The 22,875-nt window shown below is 40.6% G+C and overlaps 1 protein-coding gene across 1 annotated transcript in view; it reads left to right on the top strand.

The window, feature by feature from the left end:
• The window catches only part of SYNE1 (spectrin repeat containing nuclear envelope protein 1), a 468,360-nt gene that overhangs the window by 122,703 nt on the left and 322,782 nt on the right, over positions 1 to 22,875 (top strand). Inside the window, exons 8-14 of the mRNA XM_045009096.1 lie at positions 639 to 835; positions 972 to 1,078; positions 11,788 to 11,895; positions 13,792 to 13,929; positions 15,323 to 15,487; positions 19,447 to 19,559; positions 20,111 to 20,279. Coding sequence (XP_044865031.1) covers positions 639 to 835; positions 972 to 1,078; positions 11,788 to 11,895; positions 13,792 to 13,929; positions 15,323 to 15,487; positions 19,447 to 19,559; positions 20,111 to 20,279 — 997 coding nt within the window. The remainder of the gene's footprint in view (positions 1 to 638; positions 836 to 971; positions 1,079 to 11,787; positions 11,896 to 13,791; positions 13,930 to 15,322; positions 15,488 to 19,446; positions 19,560 to 20,110; positions 20,280 to 22,875) is intronic.

Below are 22,875 nucleotides of genomic sequence, written 5' to 3'. Positions count from 1 at the left end.
GAGAGCGCTCGGCAGTTGATTTATCGCATCTAGACTAAATGCGATAAATCAACCCCTGCTGGATCAGTCGCTGCCCGTCATTCCAGCACATAATGTAGACATGCCCTTGGATTCCCTCTTGCATCATTGTGTGAGTTTCACAGTGGCAGTATAGGCGGATTGGATATTGCGTGAGGACATTATTGCTCATGCATGGAACAAGAACTTTAAGAAAGTACTCCACATTACCTTTTTGGACTGAACCACAATGGCATTACTTCCTAGGATGTTATTTTAAATGAGAAAATTTTATTGTAATCATTTACTTTAAAAATCCAGATGCAGATAATGAGGTAAGTATACTTATTGTGAAGGAAGACTGGAAGGATTCAGTAAGGGGGGAGGGAATAGTGAGTAGTGTTTTATATAGCAACATACTTTGTAGTGTCTGACATACAAAAAACAGAGTTGTAGTTCATTTGCTCATAACACATGGGGCTTAATGTAACCAAACAGCTCACTGGAAACAGAAATTTTAGCTTGAGGCCTATTGGAAAATGCACTCTTGGACATGGATAGAAAACATAACCTTGTATCCAGTGTCTTCATATGACTAGACTGATACATTGTCTCTTTTTTTCTTTTTGTTAAATTTTAAGGCAGGCTGGAATTGAAGTCAAAGATTTTGGACGAAGTTGGAGGAGTGGTGTTGCCTTTCATTCAGTTATTCATGCTATTCGTCCAGAGCTAGTGGACATGGAGAAAGTGAAAGGAAGATCTAATAGGGAAAACCTAAATGAGGCCTTCACAATTGCAGAAACAGAACTAGGAATCCCAAGACTTCTTGATCCTGAAGGTACGTTACGTAAACTATACTGCATCAAATTTTGGACTAGGATAGGCTAATTTTTGTTTGGAAGTTTTTCAATGGTATGTAACATTTTTGCTGTTCAATTAAGAATTAATTTACTTTATATTCTGCACTCTTCCAGATGTGGATGTTGACAAGCCAGACGAAAAGTCTATCATGACCTATGTAGCACAGTTCCTGAAACAGTATCCCGATCTTCATAATACAACTGAAATGCAGGAGAATGATGTAGGTGTCCATTACATTTCCATTTTAATCAGTTGCTTATACACATAATGGGCATATTTTGACATCTATTTTCAAAACATATAGGTTATCTCTGTTTTTTTTAAGGAGCAGCTGAGTGAAGAACCACCAGAGCTAGAAAGACCATTGTCCAGACTAGCTGACTATAAAAGAAGCCAGTGTTGTAAATGGACACTAGTAACAATTTTGAAGTGGGAGAGAATAGAATGATGATGGAAATAATGACCCTGCATATAACAGCAGAAGGCAGAGGGAGCAGGAGTAGCTCTGGTGAACAGTAGCAATATAATACCATGTCTACACCAGAGGGACTATAGTGGCATAGCTGTGATGCCATAGGTATGATGGCATAATCCCATAGTGTAGACATTGCCTACGGTCACAGAAGGGATTTTTCCGTTGCTATAGAAACACCACCTACCCAAGCAACAGTAGCTAGGTTGACAGAAGCATTCTTCCGTCAACCTAGCTGTGTCTTCACCAGAGATGAGGTTAGAAAAGCTGTGGTGCTCAGGGGTGTGGATTTTTCACCCCTGAGCACTGTAGCTATGTTGACCTAAATTTTGAGGAGGAGGCCAGGCCTGAGTAACCCTAAGAAATTGTAGGTGGCTTTCAAACATAATGTCAGTGAAAGTGGAATAATGTATTACCTGAAGGAATGAGTTATTTTTGCTATATTTCCACCACTGCTTTTTTTCATCAAGATCTCAAGTTTGAAAAATTGCTTATGTCCAAGCCTGCTCCGAATGCATCTTCTGGACTTGGGAGTTAGTTATGATGGCAAGAAGGTCTCCTTTCCATTGCACAGTCTGGTGTGATTTTTCACCTTAAAAAGGTGCTTTCAGTCAATGATTTTTCTTGTTATTGATTCAATTTTACACATGCTCTTTGGGACTGGCATCCCTTCTAAATGGTAGTGCTCTGTGCAAGAGACCATGGCTTAGTTCTTAATCCTGATCATTTGCTCCTTGGGTTGTCAGAGGCTGGAAATACTGCAGAGCCAATCTGCTCAGCCTCTGACAAAGGAGAAAAGTGGGAAGATGTATCCAACAGTTTTCAGCCACAGTTCCTGTGGCTGATTATGGAGAGATATTGGGGAGCTCAGAATGGAGCATAATCCGATCTTCCTTGGCTAAACCACCAGTGACTGTGATGCATGAGTTGGAAAAGGAGGAAGATATTGATTTATCCTAGGGAGCTCCCTAATGGATCATCTGGAAGAACAAGAACAAAATTATTATTCATTTGACATCAGTCAAATGTCTACCTGTCTGTCCGTCTGTCCAGAATCACCTCTTTTCATTGTGGGTTTCTCTTCTCTAAGAAATATTTAGAGGTAGTTTGATATAACTAGCACTTCCCTGAACAGTAAAGGATAAATGTTGCACTGCATAAATCATTGCTATGGATGCCTGTTATGATCTGTCAAGGCCTTTTAGCTTTACTCTCAAAGGAGTTTTAAAAAGATGCAGCTGAACTTTAATAGACATTTCCTGTAATCCTGTTTTGTTAAAATACAAGCATGGGAAATGATTTGGAAATTAGACTCTGGAAATTCTGAGTTATTAGCATCTGTTTTAAATTCCAGGAACATAGGGCCAGAAACATAGCCCATTCAGGTCCATAGAAGGGACTCCCTTAGACTTCAATAGGGTTTGCACTGGAGCCATGGCTTGCTGTCTGGTTTCTGACCACTCCAGAGATACCACCCAGATTATATTAACCTGAGGAAAACCTATATTTTTTACTGATGTCAGCTGGCAGGCTGTGGGCTTGTCCAAGAAAAATAAATGATAGAAGAAGTAGCACACCAACATTTTTAATTTTAGCTATCATTAAACTTATATTATTACTTCCAAGAAATCTTAATTCCCTTGATGAAGAACTCACCAGCTGCCCTTTTCACATCACCAATGGATTGTTTAACCTGGAACTGATTGCTGCAGAAGTTTTTTTGAGAAAGCCAAATATCAACAGACTGGCAATGCTTTGGTAGAATCTGGCTTCGATATGCAATCTCTGGAGTTGTCTTCTTGATTTATTGGTTTGAAAGCCTTCACTTGGCAACCTCCACACTTGTATTATTGTAAAGGATTTCTGTGATACAGCGGATTAAGAGGCTTACTCTGCACCACAAACACTTTGGATCTGATCTACTCATGATTTGTCAGAGAGTATCATCAACATTAAAATTGATATTACCCATGATAGCAGATTCTTGCCATTTAGGATGTTCTCTGTGTCCTTGCCAAGCCCATTATGATGACTTTGGAAGAAAGTCAGATTCCAGCAAATAAAATTAGCATCTTAATTTATGCAGTTCTTACACAGACAAAAAGAAGCTGGGAGTGTATGGCTAATCCTGTTGGCAACATCATACCTAGTTGTAATGCTTTCCCGGATATTCTTTTATATGCAACACAGTATCTTTAATTCACATTGCATGGTGCACATATAGAGAGTCTAGTGTTGTAAAGACTAATATATCAAACTATGAAAAAATGTATATACTGCATTACATTTTTATATGGTAAATGATTAGCTAGGTCAAAGGAAAATTGAAATGATAGCAGGCCAAGATTAACTATGAAATTATATAATCTAAAATAAATATCTCATTTTTTTTTATTAAGGTGCTTTTTATTTGGGTTGCCCAATTTCCGACTTTTAAAGGGTTGGTGGAAATTAAACAAAGTGTGGTTTGAAATCTGCAAAGTAAGTGTTTGGTTTCCGGAGGGCTACCATAGCAGCTGGTCTAAATAGTGGTGGAATTTCATTACGATTTTAGCTGACTCTTTCTCTCTTTTTAACAATACCACTCTGCATTAATAGATGTCTTTTTGCAAGCTAAGGCTTTCTCAGACTAAATATCACAGTTTACATTTTAAGTAAGACTAAAAAATTAAATAGTTGAAAAGTTGAATGGAGCAAGCAGTCATTTTGCTTTGATATGTGGGGGAGACAACTGAATTTGTAAAGAAATGCCATTTCTGCTACACAGAACAGCAAATGTACAACCAGAGACTGATCTCATGAACTGCTGAATCTAAACATATACAGTCTCTATTTCACTAGAGCTTAGAGAGGCCAATTGTGGTAAAAAAATGATTGCTTAAAATAAACATAATGCAGCCACCATTTTTTTTGTTTTTTGGTACGTAGTATTATGGAGGCGAGAAACTAAGAGTGGAGATACAGGGTTTATGTAGTATTTTGGACCAATAATTGGGCTGTGCTATTGCAATGTAGAAAAAATTTCCAGTTCCAGAAAAGGGAGACTGAGTGTAAAACAGCAAATGTGTCAGGTCACTGTAGGAAAACACAATAAATTAAGCATGTAAAAGTTATTCTGTGCTGTTTTTGTGATGCAATCACTACAGGCATCCAGTGTTTTACCCTTTATAGCAGCTTTAGACCTTGACCTCACAATGTCACTCTCTTTCAAAGAAGGTCACTTCTGTTTCTTTAAATGAGTGACTTTTTTAATGTACTTCTCTCTGTACTTCTTTGTATTTGCTCTGCTTTTTGGTTTGGTTCGGTTTTATTGGCTATCCATTGTTTCTTCATACTGCCAGGACACACTTCAGGCAATCCCAACTTTTTCCATTATTATTCCTAAATTAAAGGTAAGGTTTAAACCAGGGGTCTCAAACTCAAATGACCCCGAGGGCCGCATGAGGACTAGTGCATTGGCCCGAGGGCCGCATCACTGACACGCCCCCTTGCTGCCCCTGGCCCCACCCCCAATCCACCCCTTCCATGAGGCCCCGCCCCTGCCCTGTCTCTTCTCCACCTCCTCCCCTAAGCGTGCGGCTCCCTGCTCCTCCCCCCTCCCTCCTGGAAAGTGCTAAGCGCCACCAACAGCTGTTTGGCGGCTTGGCGGCGGGAAGCGCCTGGAGGTAGGCAGAAAAAAAAATGAAGAGTAATATAGTAGTATAGTATTAAAATATAGTATGCTATTAAAAGTCAATTTATTAACTTTTTTATTAACTTCTTTAACTGTAATGTGAAACGTCAGTGCTAATTTTGACAGTCATTTCATTTTTGGCCACTTAGCTGGCAGCGTTTTGCATCAACCAGAGCATCAATATTAGGTTTGATATCCTGAGACGAAACCAATCTCAGTGTTGCTTGCAAATGTTCATCAGTGAGCCTTGACCTTAACACAGATTTGTTAATCTTCATGGAAGAGAAAAACTGTTCACATATATATGTACTTCCAAACATTGCCATTATCCTTGCAGAAGCAGAGAATAACATGGGAAATCTTTCTTGTGAAAGAAACCTGTAGAATTCTGGAATTCCAACATCTGTATACTTCTGCTTCAAAATCGTGTCACACTGAAGCTCCACTAACTCCATCTGCATTTCCTCTGCAACATTGTCAATTTCAACAGCAAATGGTGTGGAAAAAAGTTGAAAATGTGGTTCAAGTGCCTTGAAATCTTTAAACCGCACATCAGACTGTTTGTGTAAGTTAGAAATGATCTCTGCATATTCTTTCAAGGATTTGGGTTCAACTTTTCCTAAGGAATTCAGAGTTGAGAAATGGACCAAATTGCCAGCAGTCAGCTGTTTCCCCCATAAAGTAAGCTTGACTTTGAATGACTTAATACTGTCATACATCTGTGTTATCACCTGTTTTCTACCCTGAAGTTTCAAGTTCAGTGCATTCAGGTGATCAGTTACATCTGTTAGAAAAGCAAGGTTGCAGATAAAAGTGGAATCAGCAAGCTGTGGAACCTCCTTGTTTTTCATTTTCATGAAGGAATCAATCTCCTCTTTAAGTGCAAAAAAACGCTTCAAAACATTTCCACGACTCAGCCATCTAACTTGAGTGTGATACAGAAGTTCCCCATATTCACTGTCCATACTTGCTAGAAAAGAAGTGAACTGTCTGTGATTCAGCCCTTGTGCATGTATAAAATTAACAGTTTTAACAACTACATCCATAACTTCTTTCATTTGTAGACTTTTACTACACAGGACTTCTTGGTGCAAAATACAATGTATACTGGTGAAGCTAATTCCTGGTATATTGAGGCTGTTCAGTTTGGTCTTCAATAATCCAACCACACCAATGTTTTCAGAGCACATTGATGGCGCACCGTCCGTAGCCAAAGATACGAGTTTGTTCCATGGCAGCGCAGCTTTTTCAATGCACTCTTCCAATCCTTGAAATATGTCACATCCCGTTGTGGTACCCTTCAGTGGCATTAAGTCTAGCAATTCTTCAGTTATATTCAAATTGCAGTCCACACCTCTAATGAACACTGCACACTGTGCGGTATCTGATACATCTGTACTCTCATCAAGAGCAATTGAAAATACTTCAAAGTCTTTTGCCATTTGAATCAATTGTTTTTGCACATTATCAGCTAAATCCGTTATCCTGCAGGCAACTGTATTTGCAGACAAGCTTATGCCTTCAAAAACTTTCTTCCTATCAGGACATAAAATTTCACTGGCCTTCATAAGACATTCTTTTATGAATAAGCCTTCTGTAAAAGGTCGCGATGATTTAGCTATCATTTCGCTTATCACAAAACTTGCTCTTACTGAATCTTCGCTAGACTTGTTAATCCCTGAAAATAAATTTCTTTGCTTGGCAAATGCTGCTTTAAGTTGCTGAACTTTTTCCTCTCGGATTTTTCCGGTGAATGCATCATATTTTTCACGGTGCATCGTGTCATAGTGCCGACGCACGTTATACTCCTTGGGAACAGCAATCGTTTGCTGACAAATAAGGCATTGAATTTTATCTTTTACCTCTGAAAAAATATAAATTCTCCCATTTGTCTTGGAAAACTCTTTTCTTCCATGAGTGTTCTTTTTTTTGACGAAGTCATTTCCAAGCAGTTTTAATAAATATATACACTCAGTAATGCACCTCACTCAAAGGACAAAACACGCACTTAGATTTACTGCCTAAGGCTCTGGGCTGGAGTTTGGGTGGGGGAGGGGGTCTGGAGTACAGGCTCTGTGCTCGGTGCAGGCTCCAGGCTGCGGCAGGGGGTGGGGGTGCAGGCTTTGGGACGGAGTTTGGGGATAGGAGGGGGTGCAGGGGTGAGGGCTGTGGGGCTGAGGGTGAGGGGTTTGAGGCATTGGAGAGGCTCGGGGCATTGGAGAGTCTCAGGACTAGGGCAGAAGGGCAGGGGAAGGGCAGTGTGCCCTGGCCCTAGTGCAGGGGGGCGCTAGGACCCTGCGGCAGCAGGTGATGCCGGAAGCCGGCATAGCGGAGGAGTGGAGTCAGCGTGAGCTCCCGGGCGGTGAGGGGGCAGCAAGTGGGGGCCGGGTGACACTGGGGGGAGGCGCGTGGGGGCGGCAGGTGGGGCCAGGGGAGAGACCCGGCCCCAAATATTGGGGAGCAGCGCGCGGGGAGCTTAGGCACAGAAAATAACTCGGGGAGGGGGGCGGGGGTGAGGGGAGTTTGGTGGCGACAGGAAGTAACTGGGGGAGCTCCGCGGGCCGCAGGGAAGAGCTCCGAGGGCCGCATGCGGCCTGCGGGCCGCATGTTTGAGACCCCTGGTTTAAACACTCTGGAATAAGAATGTATCCCTCAACTGAGTGTTACTGCTTGCTTCTTTTTCACACCAGTTTCTCCTATAAACTTTTTCACTGACACTTAATTTAGTAAATAATTCTATAGTGATATGGTAGAAAAGCAGATCAACTTATACGTAGGGTATCTCAGCCATGCTTCATTATGGTTTTGTTAAATCTAAGTCTATATATAGAAAGACAGGGTTGGATAGATAAATGAAAAGTATCTATCTATCTATTTGTAGATAGATAGAGTTTAGCATGCACCATGACCCCCTTCTGACAACATAAGAACGGCCATACTGGGTCAGACAAAAGGTCCATCTAGCCCAGTATCCTGTCTTCTGACAGTGATCAATGCCAGGTGCTTCATAGGGAATAAATAGAACAGGTAATCATCAGGTGATCCATCTCCCTGTCACCAATTCCCACCTTTGGCAAACAGAGGCGTGGGACACCATCCCTGCCTATTCTGGCTTATAGCCATTGATGGACCTATCCTCCATGAATTACTACACGATCCTGGGTGCGGGGAGAAGGGAGGGGAGAGGGGTCCGGAGTCCGAGCCCTGCTGCCCCCAGGTGGGGGTGGAGCTCAGGCCCACAGTTTGAAAACCGCTGGGTAGCTATTAGTTTGTTTCACGTACCTGTGGTATATATAATATGTGTTTGAAAGAGAAAATATACGCATAACAATGTGAGGTTTGATGAAGCTTTTATTACCATATGTCTGTGATGATTTTGAGGGTGCCATTTTCAAAGGTGCCTCGCAGTTGGGTGTCCAGTGAAGCAGGCTGCAAAAACAGAGTGGTAAAATAGGAGCATGGCTAAAAGTTTAAGAAATTAACAAACGATTATTCCAAAGCAAAAACATTCTGGGCCAAATTCATCATTTGTGTAAGTAAATACAAATCAATTGACTTTAGGTTGATTTTACAGCATAGCTGAATTTGATCCCTTCTCTATAATGGGGCCATGTCTATCAACATGAATAATTTGTTTTATACAGTGTGGTAAATTGGAGAATTGGTCTGAAATTCAATAAAGACAAATGCAAAGTACTATACTTAGGAAGAAAAAATCAAATGAACAAATACAAAATGGAGAATAACTGGCTGGGCATTAGTAATGTTGAAAAAAATCTGGGGGTTATGGTGGATAATAAATTGAATCTGAGTCAACAATGTGATGCAGTTGCAAAAAAGGCAGATAGACCATGGTGTGTTAATAGAGTATTGTATATAAGGCATAGGAGGTAATTGTCCTCCTCTTCTTGGCACTGGTGAGGAGGCCCCAGCTTGAGTAGTGTGTCCAGTTTTAGGTGCCACACTTTAAGAAAAATGTGGACGAATTGGAGCAAGTCCAGAAAAGAGTAACAAAAATGCTAAAAAGAAATATAAGCTATGAGGAAAGGTTAAAAATATTGGATACGGTTAGTCTTGAGAAAAGAAGACTGAAGCAGGACCTGATGACAGTCTTCAAATATCTGAGGGATAATTAAGTACGGGAACAGGTTACCAAGGGAGGTTGTGGAATCCTTCATTGGAATTTTTTAATAGTAGATTAGACAAACACCTGTCCTGGATGGTCTGTGTATGCTTAGACTCGCCTCAGCATGCGGGTGGCTAGATGGTCTCTTGAGTCCCTTCTACTCCTACATTTCTATGGTTTCTATGAAATACGGTATTGGAATTTACAGATATAGGATGAAATTTTGGCTTCATTGAAATCAGTTGCATAACTTCCATTTATTTCAGTGGATCAGGAATTTCACCCAGAGGTTGTGTGCCACTATACAATGTGCTATATGGAAGTAAAGAGCTAAACTTCAGGGCTTAAATCCTGGCCTTATGGCAAGACTCCCACTGACTGCAGGGGAGGTAGTGTTTCTTCTCATATTCATAAGTGAGCATATCATTTCTGTGTTACACACAAGATCACATAAAAGTTGTCTCACCTATTGAGTATCTCCCACCCATTGGTATTTATACGTCAGATACAGAATGTATGGAAGTCCAATTGAGGAGTAACACAAAACCTTGATGCCTGTCACTCTTTTAGAATTGTGATGTCTTAAAAATCAATCTTACTGCATATAGAAGTAGCTCCTTTTTTTTCTTTGCTGTTAGATGACAAGATTGTACACATTGTTTAGCAGTCTTCAAAGGACATTGTGGAAGGATTTATTTTAACTGTTAAGTCTACTTTCAGCTAATGTAGACATGTTCTTGCTGCTGCTGATTCTGTGTTTCAAAGAATCTTGGGCCTGATTCCCCCACATGGCTTTGTGGCTTATATAGTCAGTCACCAAGTCAGAATGGTAGTGTTTTACACCCATTTTAGATTTGTCTCTATAAACACTTAGTATGCTGCAAGATGGGGTACAAATCACTAGCCTGCTGTGCACTAAGTTGCTGTGTGGACCTTGCTATCGTGCACTAGAAGTTCCGTAGTGCTCTTTGACCCACTGCTGTAGATCAGAGCACACGATGGAGCTTTTCAGTGTGTGTGCGGTAGCAGGGATACATAGCTGTTTAGTGCGCAGCAGGCTAGAGCGCTATAGATTTATACCCCAGTTTTCCATGTACTGCCAGACTATGTAGACAAGCCCTTTGTACATACTTTGCACAGGTATAAATGATTCCACAAGATGCATGCAAAGTGAATGTAATCTGGCTGCAGCTATCCTGCTGAGAACTCCCCTGGAAGGGAATTCTCATCAGGCATATAGCCAGTGGAAATGGCTCCTGTGCCAGATTTGCCTATCCTGCCATCTCAGCACTGAGGGACTGGGTTGCTCCATTCCCATACAGCAATTCTCAGCTGATGGATGGTCCAAAGAGACCATAGCTAATGGTTGTAAAATAATAGCCTCCCCAGGGTTGCCCTAATATACTTCTGGGCTGAGGGCAGCTTGAGAATTAGAGAGCTATTACTGACTCCCTGACAACCCTCTGTAATGAGAGGATTTTGGTAAAGAGGGAACCTTAAATATTTAAGTTTAAAATGACTGTTCTTTAGTACGTTTCAGTTGCTTTAAAAACTTATAGGTATTTCCTCTACAGTTTTGTAAGCATGAATCCACTAATTTGGTGTGATGTTTGAAACGTACTCACATACTTTAGATTACTACATAGTTGGGTTTAGTTGAATCTAATGGATTTGCTTCTCCTCTGACTGGTTTTACAGGAGTATATCTTCATTCATTTCAGTGGAGTTACTCCTGAGTTACACTAGTGTTAGTAAGAGATGCATGTGGCCCACTGTGTGCAAATCTCAGTCACTTACATCTTGCTTAAGGATTAGGCTGTTTACACATTGCACAATTGTCCCTTCTATCATGTGCTAAATCCTGATATGACAAATTTACAGACCTGTGATTTCCTGTTGATATTTTTCTGTTGCTGACTCTCTGATCACAGTGTTCCGGATACAGCATTAATAAGAACTGTGTGATTGACAGTACACCGTACTAAAGCAATGTTGAAATGAATAAACAGTATACTGTTGTTGAATGTAGAAAGATCAGTGTGTTGTGGTATATGAGCACAAGAAACTGTGAAGATCAGTACCTTGCAATTTTTTTTTTGTCGTAACTAAAATAGTAGAATATGTAAGCATTTGTCATTTATACCAACTTGCTGTTTGATACCGGAGGGTGCACTTAAATCAGGGAGCCAACAGTCTGGTAATGTAGGATGTCATTATGACCACACGGTTTATCATCAATACCATAAGTGATGATAAATGATAAAATCAGGAATAATGCCCTTTTCCAAACAAATTGACCTTCATTGAAATTCACTGTGAACAAATTGTGATTTAATCTGTGGCAGATTAAAATTAGTTGTTGCGATTTATTGCAGTGGCTGCACATTAAATTGGCTTTAAATGAGAACTCCATGTGACACTGCAGTACCCCTTGCTAGTATGAACCTCATGTCTAGGGGTCTAAATTCTACTCTCACATCCAGGCAACCCCATTCATTCAGGTTGTGTGCAGATAATAGACAGTCAAATTTGACCCAAATGTCTACATTGACTTTTTCTGTAAATGAAATTGGCCTTCTAGGAAAGAATAATATATTGCCTATCTTTGGCACTGACTAATAACCATCTACAATGCTGTTTGGGTTTCCCATCTCACAGAAAGAAGATAGACTGATGCTGAGAGACCTCAAAGTTTGGGTAGAACAGTTTGAAAGGGACCTGACCAGGACACAGATGGCAGAAGCAAGTTTACAGGAAAAATACCAGGTAAGCTGTGGAAAACTTTAAATGGTGGAAGATTTTTGTCATGATTTGGTGTAATATGTGCCCCGGAATTTGTATCCTTCCATATAACTAATACAGTGTGCTCACTGCATGAAAGTATACAGTGTTTCACTGGTGAAACAAATCTAAGTCTGCAGATACCCCCATTGTGCCCCCTTCAAATAAAGGGGACTTGTCTAACACAGATCTGCATCCTGCAGGATGGAAGAACGGCTAGGTTGCCCTTAGGTGGGCAACTAGGGGTAGCTAAGTCCTCTCTCCCCAAACATACATTCCGGATGCTGCAGAGGCCGCTCTGCATGATAGAGGTTCTGTGAGGGGGAATAATTGAAGGGGAGGTGGGCCAAGAGGAAGAGTGGGCAGGCCTTGGGCAGGGATGGAGGCCACATTTCACTCCCCTCTAGCCAGGTCCTAGAAATTAGTCCAAATGGCTAATGGAGAATGGGCGTGTATTATATTTTAATGGAAACCCCTTCTTCCACTGGGGCAGTCATAGCCCAGGGTAGGCCTTGATAGTGTGGCTCCAGTGGAGCCATGCTGCATGTGGGGGAATGGGTGGGTATGATAAGAGCCAGAGTCAATATGGAGTCTGCCTCCAGTGGATATGTCTTCCCTGCCTAATTTAGGTGCAGATCCTACCACCTTTTCTAGATCGGTTAATTCTTCTCCTGTAACAGGATGATGTCAGGGAGGGTTTGTAGAGATTTGCTCCCTCTAAAAACCCTGCCCTAGGGTTTGCTGTGGGAAGAGATGATCTAGGCCTTGACAATGGTCCTGAAATCATTGAAATAAAGAAGCAGTTTTCGTTGCCTGCACTTTACTTTATTTTCCTTCTATCGTTAAATATATGTATTTGAGTCACATTCTGCTCAGTTATAATTGTATGAATTTGGAGTAACTCAGTTGTTGGTGTGAATCCTGAAGAAGGCTGTTGAACTTCATGTGTGACTGGATTTAAACTGCTTTAGCTCTAAAGAGTGGATTTCAGCAGTTTTTGTTAAATCATAGGGGTTTTTTTGCCTCACAGCCTACCTTCTTATTTTGTCAGATTCAGCAGTGAAGTCCCAATTATATTTTTTTGATATCATAAGTCTTCCTCTCAGAATCCTACCACAGCCAAAATACTCATTGATTTCAGTGGGAGTGCCATACATAGGACAGCTACAGGACCAACTCCTGATTGTAAGATGCTGGTTCAAAAATCATGGTAGATCTTTGAAGCAGATGGAATTCCCATCCTCTGCTGAACAGATTATATGTACAATGTATGAAGTCCAAATGGAGGCCCTGATCCTGCAAACAGTTATGCATATAAGTAAAAGTACACAAGCGAATAGTCCCAGCTCATTCAGGGCACACTTGTGCATAAAATTACTCAAATACATAAACGTTTGCAGTATCAGAGTCCTGCTTCTTCCTGGGGTTTGGCATTATTGGTAACACCACATCGGAAACTTCAGCCTAAACTTCAAATATGGTTATTCATAGGAGTTTCCATACAGACCATTTCTGTACCAAAACCTAGTTTTCTCTGCCTCTGAGAGGGGCTCCAACCCCTCTTTTAACCTGCTAAAAGCTAATTGAATGTAATTGCTAGTTCTACTAAACAGTAATTTCTGCCTTTCATGTAGGGTTCAGGTACCTAATAACTGGAGGAAAACAAAGGAGTCCTGTATCTCTACAGAGGTCCTTTGAGTCTCTTACCTTGTTAAAACATTTAATAAAAATGTATTTCAAGGAAGTTCATAATTGAATACATATTCCCACTTGGGAAGGGTAGAATCTTTTATCAATTCAGAATTGTAAAATAGCCAACCTTACCCCATACGTGTCCTGTTATTTCCTTCCATGCCTCGTACTGATTTTCTTTTCATGCAGTCATTTAAACACTTCCGAGTCCAGTATGAAATAAAGAGGAAACAGATTGAACTTGTAATCCAGTCTTCACGTAAAGATGGTAAATTGTCACTTGAGCAAGCTATGGTGAAGCAAGCTTGGGACAGGGTTTCTTCCAGGGTAAGTTAAAAAAATTAATACACTACATACATTTTATTAGACCTAAATTTTTAAGTTTTGCTGAAGCAAAGATTGAATAAGGTCTTTAGAATAGGGCACCTACCTTGAACTGCCTTTTATTAGAAAATCTGTTGATAAAAACATAGTAGTATTGAGTATTTTGAAAACACAACTAATAGTACAATACACAGTTCCCCTCAAATTGGATTGACAGAACAGGTTTTAGACAATATTGAATGCCCTATAAAATTCTACATCTGCTCATTTACAGAACAATTTGTGTCTGCCTACCAACTACTAAATGTTGCAGTGTGTTGTAAAAGTGTAACGGTATTCGTTTGGCATGGACACATTACTTATGAGTGGTGAAGCAACAAATGAGTATGTAGGTCATTCCAAATAAGAGCCAATGAAACCTTTATAAATCACCATGCTGTCATGAATTTTTCTATGTCATGTATTTAAAATAAACTATATTAGAAATATTTTGAAGCTTTATAATTGTTATTGACATTATTTTTCTCTTTCTTAATTGGGACTCTTCCAGTAAGACAGGCTACTTTACTTCTATAGATCCAAATGTACAGGCTTCTGAGGAAGAGAAAAATTAATAGAGATCTTTCAATATTACTGAAAATAGCTTCTTTGTATAACTAATATTAAATCTTCAGATCTGAACTTCTACAGTCTACCAGGGTAAGAAACAAGTGCTGTATCCCACTGGAAAAAGCATTCTTGGCATTCAGTGGGATAAGGAAAGTGTTACTATCCCTGATAACTGATGACATATTAAGCTTGTCAGGTTCAAGTCTGCATAATGCCAGACAATTATAATTTGAAGAGAAATGGGAAGCTAGGTGGAATAAAGTTGCATTTCTGAAGCACAGTGTATAAGCATCTGTCTGAAACTGCTGAGATCCCTGGAATGTTGACATTTGTCTCCTCTGAGATGGGGTAATGAGCAGAGGGCAGACGAAACTATCTGACATGTATGAAGTTCAATTTATGACATGGTTTCAATTTTTGTTCACAAACCTGTCATCACCACATCTGTGGTATAAATATAGAACATCTGATTGCTTATGGTGGTGGACAAGTCTTACTAATGTATATGTATTAATGTAACCTGCACCATTAATGAATAATGATGCCATGCATGGTTTATCCAAAACAAATTGTTGTAATGGAAAATTATAAATTACCATCCTTAATACTGTAATGCCATAAACTGAATATCAACATTTACATTTTATACATCACTTATTGTTCTTTTAATTTCTTTTTGGCCTTGTAATTATCCAGCTCCAGGTTTGTTAGGAGTCTGATTGTCCGGATAGTTACTTGTGCAATTAATCCTGGAAGGATATTCAGTATTCTTAATTTTGTTTTCCAGCTACTAGATTGGCACAAATATCTTGATAAATCTCTTCCTGCGCCTTTGGGTACCATAGGTGCCTGGCTTTACAGAGCAGAGGCTGCCGTTAGGGAAGAAATAATTGTCCAGCAAGCTCATGAGGAAACAGCAAATACAATACATCGGAAGCTTGAACAGCATAAGGTAACTCTGTATGAGACATCTCTATGCATGACATTCCAGTTTCAGTGTGGCCACTGTTCCTAGGATTGTGGGTGACTGAGAACTCATGCTGTATGAACAACAAATTTTTGTGGTTGTTGTTACTTGGTTTGTTTTGAAAGTGAATTGTGATGATGAGGCAATTTGGACAACATATGGAGTCCTAAGATTTCCTTGATGCCATACAAATTGGGTTTTTGACATGCTGTAGTTAGGAGGCTACATGTACTAGTTGTATTGGTAGATAATCTCCTCCTGGTGGTAGATGAGGATCAGGTGTCCATGCCTATTCTTTTAGATCTATCAGATGATACCTTTGACTATGAGGTTTTATTAACATGTCTGCAGATTCTAGAAGAAGTAGTTCGAATTATTTTTGAATGGCTCTTATTCCTTTCTTTTTGAGAGGTCCCAGAGTGTAATATTCCATAGCTGTTCATCTGCTCCAGGAGCTCTCTCCTACAGAACTCCACCCTATACCATTCTATTACTCAAACTATATGGGAAACCAAGTGAAATAGTGAGGTAATGGAGAGACTACAACATTTTAAATATGCTGATAACCCGCATTGCAGTTGGTCTTAACCAATGCCTAACCAAGACTGAGGCTTGGAAGAGAATGGGGTGAACCTAGATCATTTTGCGCCTGAACAGGGCTTGAAAAATCCACTTTCCTATGGTGAATAAGAAGCTTTCATTGGCAAATTTGAATATTAGTGCCATCAATTTCTGCAGATTCTAAGCTTTCATTTAAAAGTAAGTTGTATATATAGACAGGCAGATAAAAATCTTTGGGGAGAAGTAGGAGAAGAAAGCTGAGACAGGAAATATAGAGAATGAAGTAGAGAACAATGTAGGGAAAGAAAAAAAGGGTATGTAAGCTGGGAAAGAGAGGAATAAAAGAGAGGACAGACACTGAAAATATAAGGATAGAAAAGGAAGAAAAATTGGAGCGGAACCAGCAAGGGAAAGAAGGTATTACAGAAGCAAGAGACAGCTGTATAGTAAGTTATATTTTAAAATGTTTTATATTGAAAGTTGATTGACAGCATGGTATAAAGAAATGCAAGGCACAACTGTTTTATTGCTGCAAAAATAATCTGGCAAGGATTTATTTAAAATTATATTTGTAGTCCTTTTAGCTTCTTTATGGTGTACAGTATAGTGAAGGCCTGAAAGGTTTCTTAGCAAAAAAGTTTTTGTCAATCTTGGCAATATCATGAATGTCAGCCCTTGTTTTTGCTAGAACAACTCCTGGAAGTCTTAGAGATATGTATTTTGAGCTCTCACATCTTAATTAATCACCCTGACAAGTAAACTTAGTCCTTAGGTTAGTAGATGTCAGGTAAATTTTTCAAGCCCTGTATCAGTGGTTCTCAACCTATTTAACACCTTGGGCCACATATATGTGTTATGTGGGCCACATTCAGTACTACCTGTGTGGCTCTGAAGTTATCACATGGGCTGCAGCTGTGTGTTGATGGGCTGAAAGCAGCCCTCGAGCCGCAGGTTGAGAACCACTGCCCTATATGTAGTGCATGTGAGATGGAGAAAGCATCAGAAGAATTAGTAGAAATCAGCTCCCTGTATTGTATGAGTTTGCTCATCTTTGTCACTCAGGTTCGTGACGCAGGGGTCATAATGGTCCTCAGCTGCTTAGGTAACAGCAATGGCTCAATGTGTTTTTGCAGCTGTGCTTTGCAATTTTTTTTTAAATTTCTCTCTGCTGGGAACCTCAACACATTATCCATACCTTTGTCACCTCCAGAAGTTGTTACATGACATTGCATATTATATGGCCCCTTAAGGTTATTCTGAAGTTCCACCTAATGCAGAATACATTCTTATTAATAATAACATCTAGCTTTTATATAGTGCTTTTATCAGTATATTTCAAAGTGTGTTTTGCCTTCTTAGGCACCATCCTGCACAAACTTTGCTGTGTTCAGCTTTACATCCATAAGTAGTCCTATTCAGGGCCAACGAGGTGGCGGGGAGGGGAAGCCAGTACAAATTACTGGGACCCAGCGGTCCGGAAGGGGGCCAGCTTCATCGGCCCTGTTTAGCCGGTCCGCCCTTGCTGAGGGGCCCGAAAATTTTTTTTCACCGGGGCCCGAACTCGCTCTCGGCAGCCCTGCCCCCTGTTGAAGTCAGTGGGACTACTCACAGTTGTTTAACTCAAAGTTAAACACGTATATTAGTCTTTGATGGGTCAGGACCTTAATAATTAGTAATTCACTTGGGGAACAAATTGCATCTGAAAGCCAGAGTTTTCATTGGCCTCTACTAGATTAGTGGGTGAAGTTTCAAGTACTGGTTTTGACTAAGATCTAAAAAGCTTGTTTCTATCTAAGGATCTCAGGCTATGTCTACATAGCCCTGCAGTCTGGACTATGGGAGTGGGACTAGAAGTGCACACCGAAGTGCTGTGTTGTAACTGCCCCCGTGTGGATGCTGTGAGTGCAAACTAAAAGGTTTCTATCTTCATTAATGTAGTCTGGTTAGCTGAGGACTATGTTAATGTGAACTAGGACACTTTCAGTTCATGCCCACTCCATCCATATGTGGGGAGGTTGCAAAGCAGCAGTTTGGTGCTTACTGCTATTCACACCCCTGGACTCTGAACTGTGGGGCAGTGTGGACAAGCCCTTAGAGACAACTTCCCCCCTTGCATGGCCAGGTGGCAAATGCAGTCATGTGAAATGTTTGTTCTAACATCCCTCATTTAAATGCGAGAGGGCTAGCTGCAGAGAATTCTCAGCAAGGGTTTCTTGATTCTCAAATTGACTTATCCCCTTCGCCTTACAAAGCCTGATATATCCTCCTTCAGACACACTGAGAGTTTTATTGGTTCTCTCAGACTTTCTTCCAAAGGGGAGGGTTGAGTAGAGTCAGGTGGGTTGGTGGAAGATCGTGGGGGATATTGGGCACAATTTTGTGAATTGAGCCAATAGAATTGTATATTTATCTCTGCTGTTGCACAAGTGCTCAGTCAGAGCAGTCTGTGGAGAGGTGATATTTTAATACATTGAAAAAATTGACATTTGAGATAAATGTACTAGTTTGTATGTTTTTAACCCAGCTCCCTCAGCCTGGGGAGAGGAGGAGCTGTGCATGATATTCTTTGTCAGTACAATACTGATCAGGTTCAGCGAGGGACTGTACAATAAGCTATCTACTCCCTCACATTTTGGCAGCCTTCTGAAGACTTGACATCGTTATGGTTACCGCTTTGGAAACCGTTGCCACTCATTCATTTTAATAAGTAATCTCCAGGAAATCCTTTGAAGTAGTGTTGCTTGGTTACTATAGAAATGAGCTATTATGAGGCTTATGGTTGTTCATATCTTATCATAAGCCTACAGGTTTAGGTACTGCATTCAGTGTACGTTTGCGTAATATATAGCATATAATCACTGAATCTTCTAATGCTGAGAGTCAGGAGTTCACTTCACATTGAATATGCAATAACATCAGGAACCCTGAATCTGCTTCTTTGTATTGGGGGGGAGGGATTAGACTAATTGTGTAATATTTGAAATAGCAATTAATAAAAGCTGGTATTTGTGGTAAAGACATAAATGGTAAATTTAGCAAAATTATGTACTCATGAAATTTCAGCAGTTGGAGACTTTATCTCAGATTAGTCACATATAACAGAGTTCATCGTGTTTCTTTAAATCTCTGAGGCAGTGCAAGTGCCATCTATTTTAAAAACTGCCAGAATTATAACGCACAGCTTTAGCAGAACATCTCATAAGGTACTTTCACTGTGCAGATGCTCAAGCTGCTATATAATGCTTTATATTAGGAATTAACTTGCATGCAAATGTGACAGCATGTTCAAATACTTAACTACATTGACTCATCATTGCAGCCTTAAAATCATGCTTATTAGTTAGTCTGCTGTGAGCCTTTTCTCTCTTTTTGAATCAAACCAGGACCTGCTTAAAAACATAGATGGTCACAAAAAGGCATTTCAAGGGATCCACCGGGCTAGGTCTGTTAATGGAGTCCCTGTTCCACTGGAGCAGTTAGACGATATGGCAGAGAGGTAAGAAGAATTTCAATCTTAAATGAAACCTCCTCTGTGAATGACAGAGAACCTGTTTGCTTTATAATGTTTTCATGTAAAAATCAGATTTTACATTTGGTTCTTAGTTAAGAAGAATGGGAGCCGAAACAAATGAGAAATATATTGAAAAGCCTGATATTCATAATTGATAGTGGTCAATTTGAACAAGTTATTGATTTTTCAAAGAGGAATAATTTTTCAGACAGACTCGGCATAGGAAGGAACATTATGTAACAACATAATGCTTATGAACAAACTGGAAGAGGGATGCTTTGGTAATGAAAACAACTTAGTCTTAGACCTAAACTGATGCTTTACTTCTGTGTATAAACAGAATTATAACATTTTAATGAGCAGCCTTCAGAGTGGTTATCATACAAATTTAAATATGCCTTTAGGCTTTGCATTAGAGCAAGGAATAGAGATATATCTCACACATAACAAGGTAGCTTGAACCTATAGAAAAATCCTTCCGTTCCTCCTACATATTGAATGTTGCACTTTTTTACTACAGTGTGATTCATTCCTAGGTTTAATTTTGTTGCATCTACGTCTGAACTCCATCTGTTGAAAATGGAGTTTCTGGAATTGAAATACCGTCTGCTGTCACTGTTAGTCCTTGCAGAATCAAAGTTAAAGTCATGGATTATCAAATATGGAAGACGAGAGTCGGTAGAACTACTTCTACAAAATTATATTGTAAGCTTTTGTTCTTTGTTTAATTTTGTTTCATCTACATCTGAACTCCACTGCCTTGCCCCTTATGTTGTGATTCACACCTATGTAAAGACAATGTAAAATGCTACCGTAAGAGAAGGGCCGCATTTTACATCTACTTTGCACCCAATCTGAAGAGGTGTAAAGGACCACAGAAAGTATAGGACAACAGAGAATCCAGCAGATGGCCCCCAATCCTGGCTGTGCTCCGGCTGGTTCATGCTGCTCCAATGGTACAAAGTTCTTCTAACCCCAGCAGATCCAGCCTCTCTAATTAGGAGCATCTTTGGGTGGTGCAGAACTACCATGGGGACTTCCACATCATTGCTCCTTGCAGACGGCTGCCCAGGGTATTGGGGAAGGGGGCGTGGTCAGGGATCTCTTACACCGTGGTGCCCAGCTGTCACTTGGCTCCTTGAGACCACTGGTGGCTTATGGAGAATAAAGCAGCTTTCAGATCAATGTAACCTGTGTTGGGGGCTTCGCCCTGGGCAGAGCAGCTCTAAGAATGGGAAAACACATAAGGCACATTTGAGCCCCCTCAGCTGAGCTGAATATTCATTAGCTGAGGTTCTTGCCCAATGTATTTATGATGTGCCATGTAAGATTTATGAAGTCCTCGTGTATTTATTCCCTTGCTTTGATGTGTTTCAGTTTTGTAAATGATGTGGTAGTTCCCCACATTACTACTGTTAGCAATCTGAACTGTTCCTTTTCAATATCTTCTTGTTTTGTTTGTTTTTGGAATGTGTACACATGCCAAATTCAATTTACAGAGCAACAGATCAATAATTCAAAATAAAACAAATTCACTACCTGAGATAACTTTTCATTTAATAGTTAAAAATAAGATCTTTTCCTGCTTACTATAAAATAATGATCCAAAAGCACCTTTCAATTATTTCACTTCCATTATGTTTTTAGTGCTCATCAAAGCAACTCACTGACGGTATTAATAATTATAGTTCTCTAGCCGTTGCATATCAAGAATTCCATACTCTTAATGCTAATTTGGAATGGGCAAAGTGTTTAGAGTAGAGAATACTCAATAATCACGTCCTTAACTTTTGAGAATGTGTGTTCTCATTTACTTTAGTAGGATTACTCACATTCTTAAAGTTTACTAATGTGCTTAATGCTTTGCTAGATTGGGGTGGGGCTTCAGTGTGTATCTGATGATATAAAGTATGCTTGTATACTGCATAGCTAAGTTAGCCCAACATGCCTTCATTGTACAACATACACTCTCTCAAAATGTTGGCAAAAAGTGTTTAAAAATCATATCAAATTATGTGTCCAATACAAAACTGGGACTCAAGTCCTTTGGTGCCACTGTCCGTGGCAAAGCAGTGAGCCTGGTTAGCCTATCTGAAAAACAGGGCTAATATTTCTTGCACTTACATATCTGAAAGGAATTTACAAAGGTAGGAAAACATTATTTCCATTTGACAGTTGGCCTAACTAAGAACTCAACCCTGAAAACTCTTAAGCACATTAACAACTTTAACAAATAATTTTGAAAAACAAATACATTTGGAAAAAAAAACCCAAGTGACTGACCGTCCATAAACAAAGAAAGGGACAACATTTGTTGAATAAGCATTCCCTATAAATTATTTACCCACCTCTGTTTAAGAGCAAATGTTCAAAGCAGAATATAGAGTTTTAGCATCAACCGCAAAGGTAAAAACCTATTCAACTCTTTGTAAAGCAGCATCCCTTATTGTAGAATTTCTTTAACACCTTGTTCAATCTCTTCTGGAAGATGTGAATGCAAACTGAAGTTTGATGGAATATATTTCTTCTCTTTGAATGAAATCTATCCCTTTGCAGAGGGTCAGCACAAGGGCTATTCTGAAGCCTTAAGTGAGATTTAAATGGTGCATAGGTTTTGTGGTAGTCATCTTCATGAAGATTAATTTTGCCCTTACTGAATTGTTTTCACTTAGATCTCAGCAGAGAAGGAGTTATCTAATAAATAGTGACTCTTCTGGCAATTCTTTGGCTTCTGCTGAATTCTAAGTATTAAGAAGTCTCAAGAATTCCAGCAAGAAAGAGCAATTAACAGCAGGGCTGCCCGGGGGGGGGGGGGGGAAGAGGGGCAATTTGCCCCGGGCCCAGCAGGGGCCCCCACGAGAGTTTTTCGGGGGCCCTGGAGCGGGGTCCCTCAATCGCTCCGGGGGGCCCGGAAAACTCTTGTGGGGCCGGGCGCAGGAGCTTCTTCAGCTCCCGGTCTTCGCCGGCGGGGGGTCCTTGCGCTCCGGGGCGGAAGGACCCCCCGCTGGCGATTTACCGCCGAAGACGGAGCGGGACCCGCCGCCGAAGTTCAGCTCGGTCTTCGGCGGTAATTCGGCGGCGGGGGGCCCTTCCGTTCCGGGACCCGCCGCCGAAGTGCCCCGAAGACCCACAATTACCGCTGAAGACCGGGCTGCGCTTCGGCGGCGGGTCCCGCTTCGGCGGTAATTCGGCGGCGGGGGGCTCCCGCTGCGGGTCTTCGGGGCACTTCGGCGGCGGGTCCCGGAACGGAAGGGCCCCCCGCCGCCAAAGACCCCGGGCCCCCAGAATCCTCTGGGCGGCC

Source organism: Mauremys mutica, chromosome 3, assembly GCF_020497125.1.
Source record: "Mauremys mutica isolate MM-2020 ecotype Southern chromosome 3, ASM2049712v1, whole genome shotgun sequence".
NCBI lineage: Eukaryota > Metazoa > Chordata > Testudines > Geoemydidae > Mauremys > Mauremys mutica.
The sequence above is the reverse complement of the archived record's forward strand: the minus strand, read 5'-3'. Positions and strand labels throughout refer to the sequence as shown.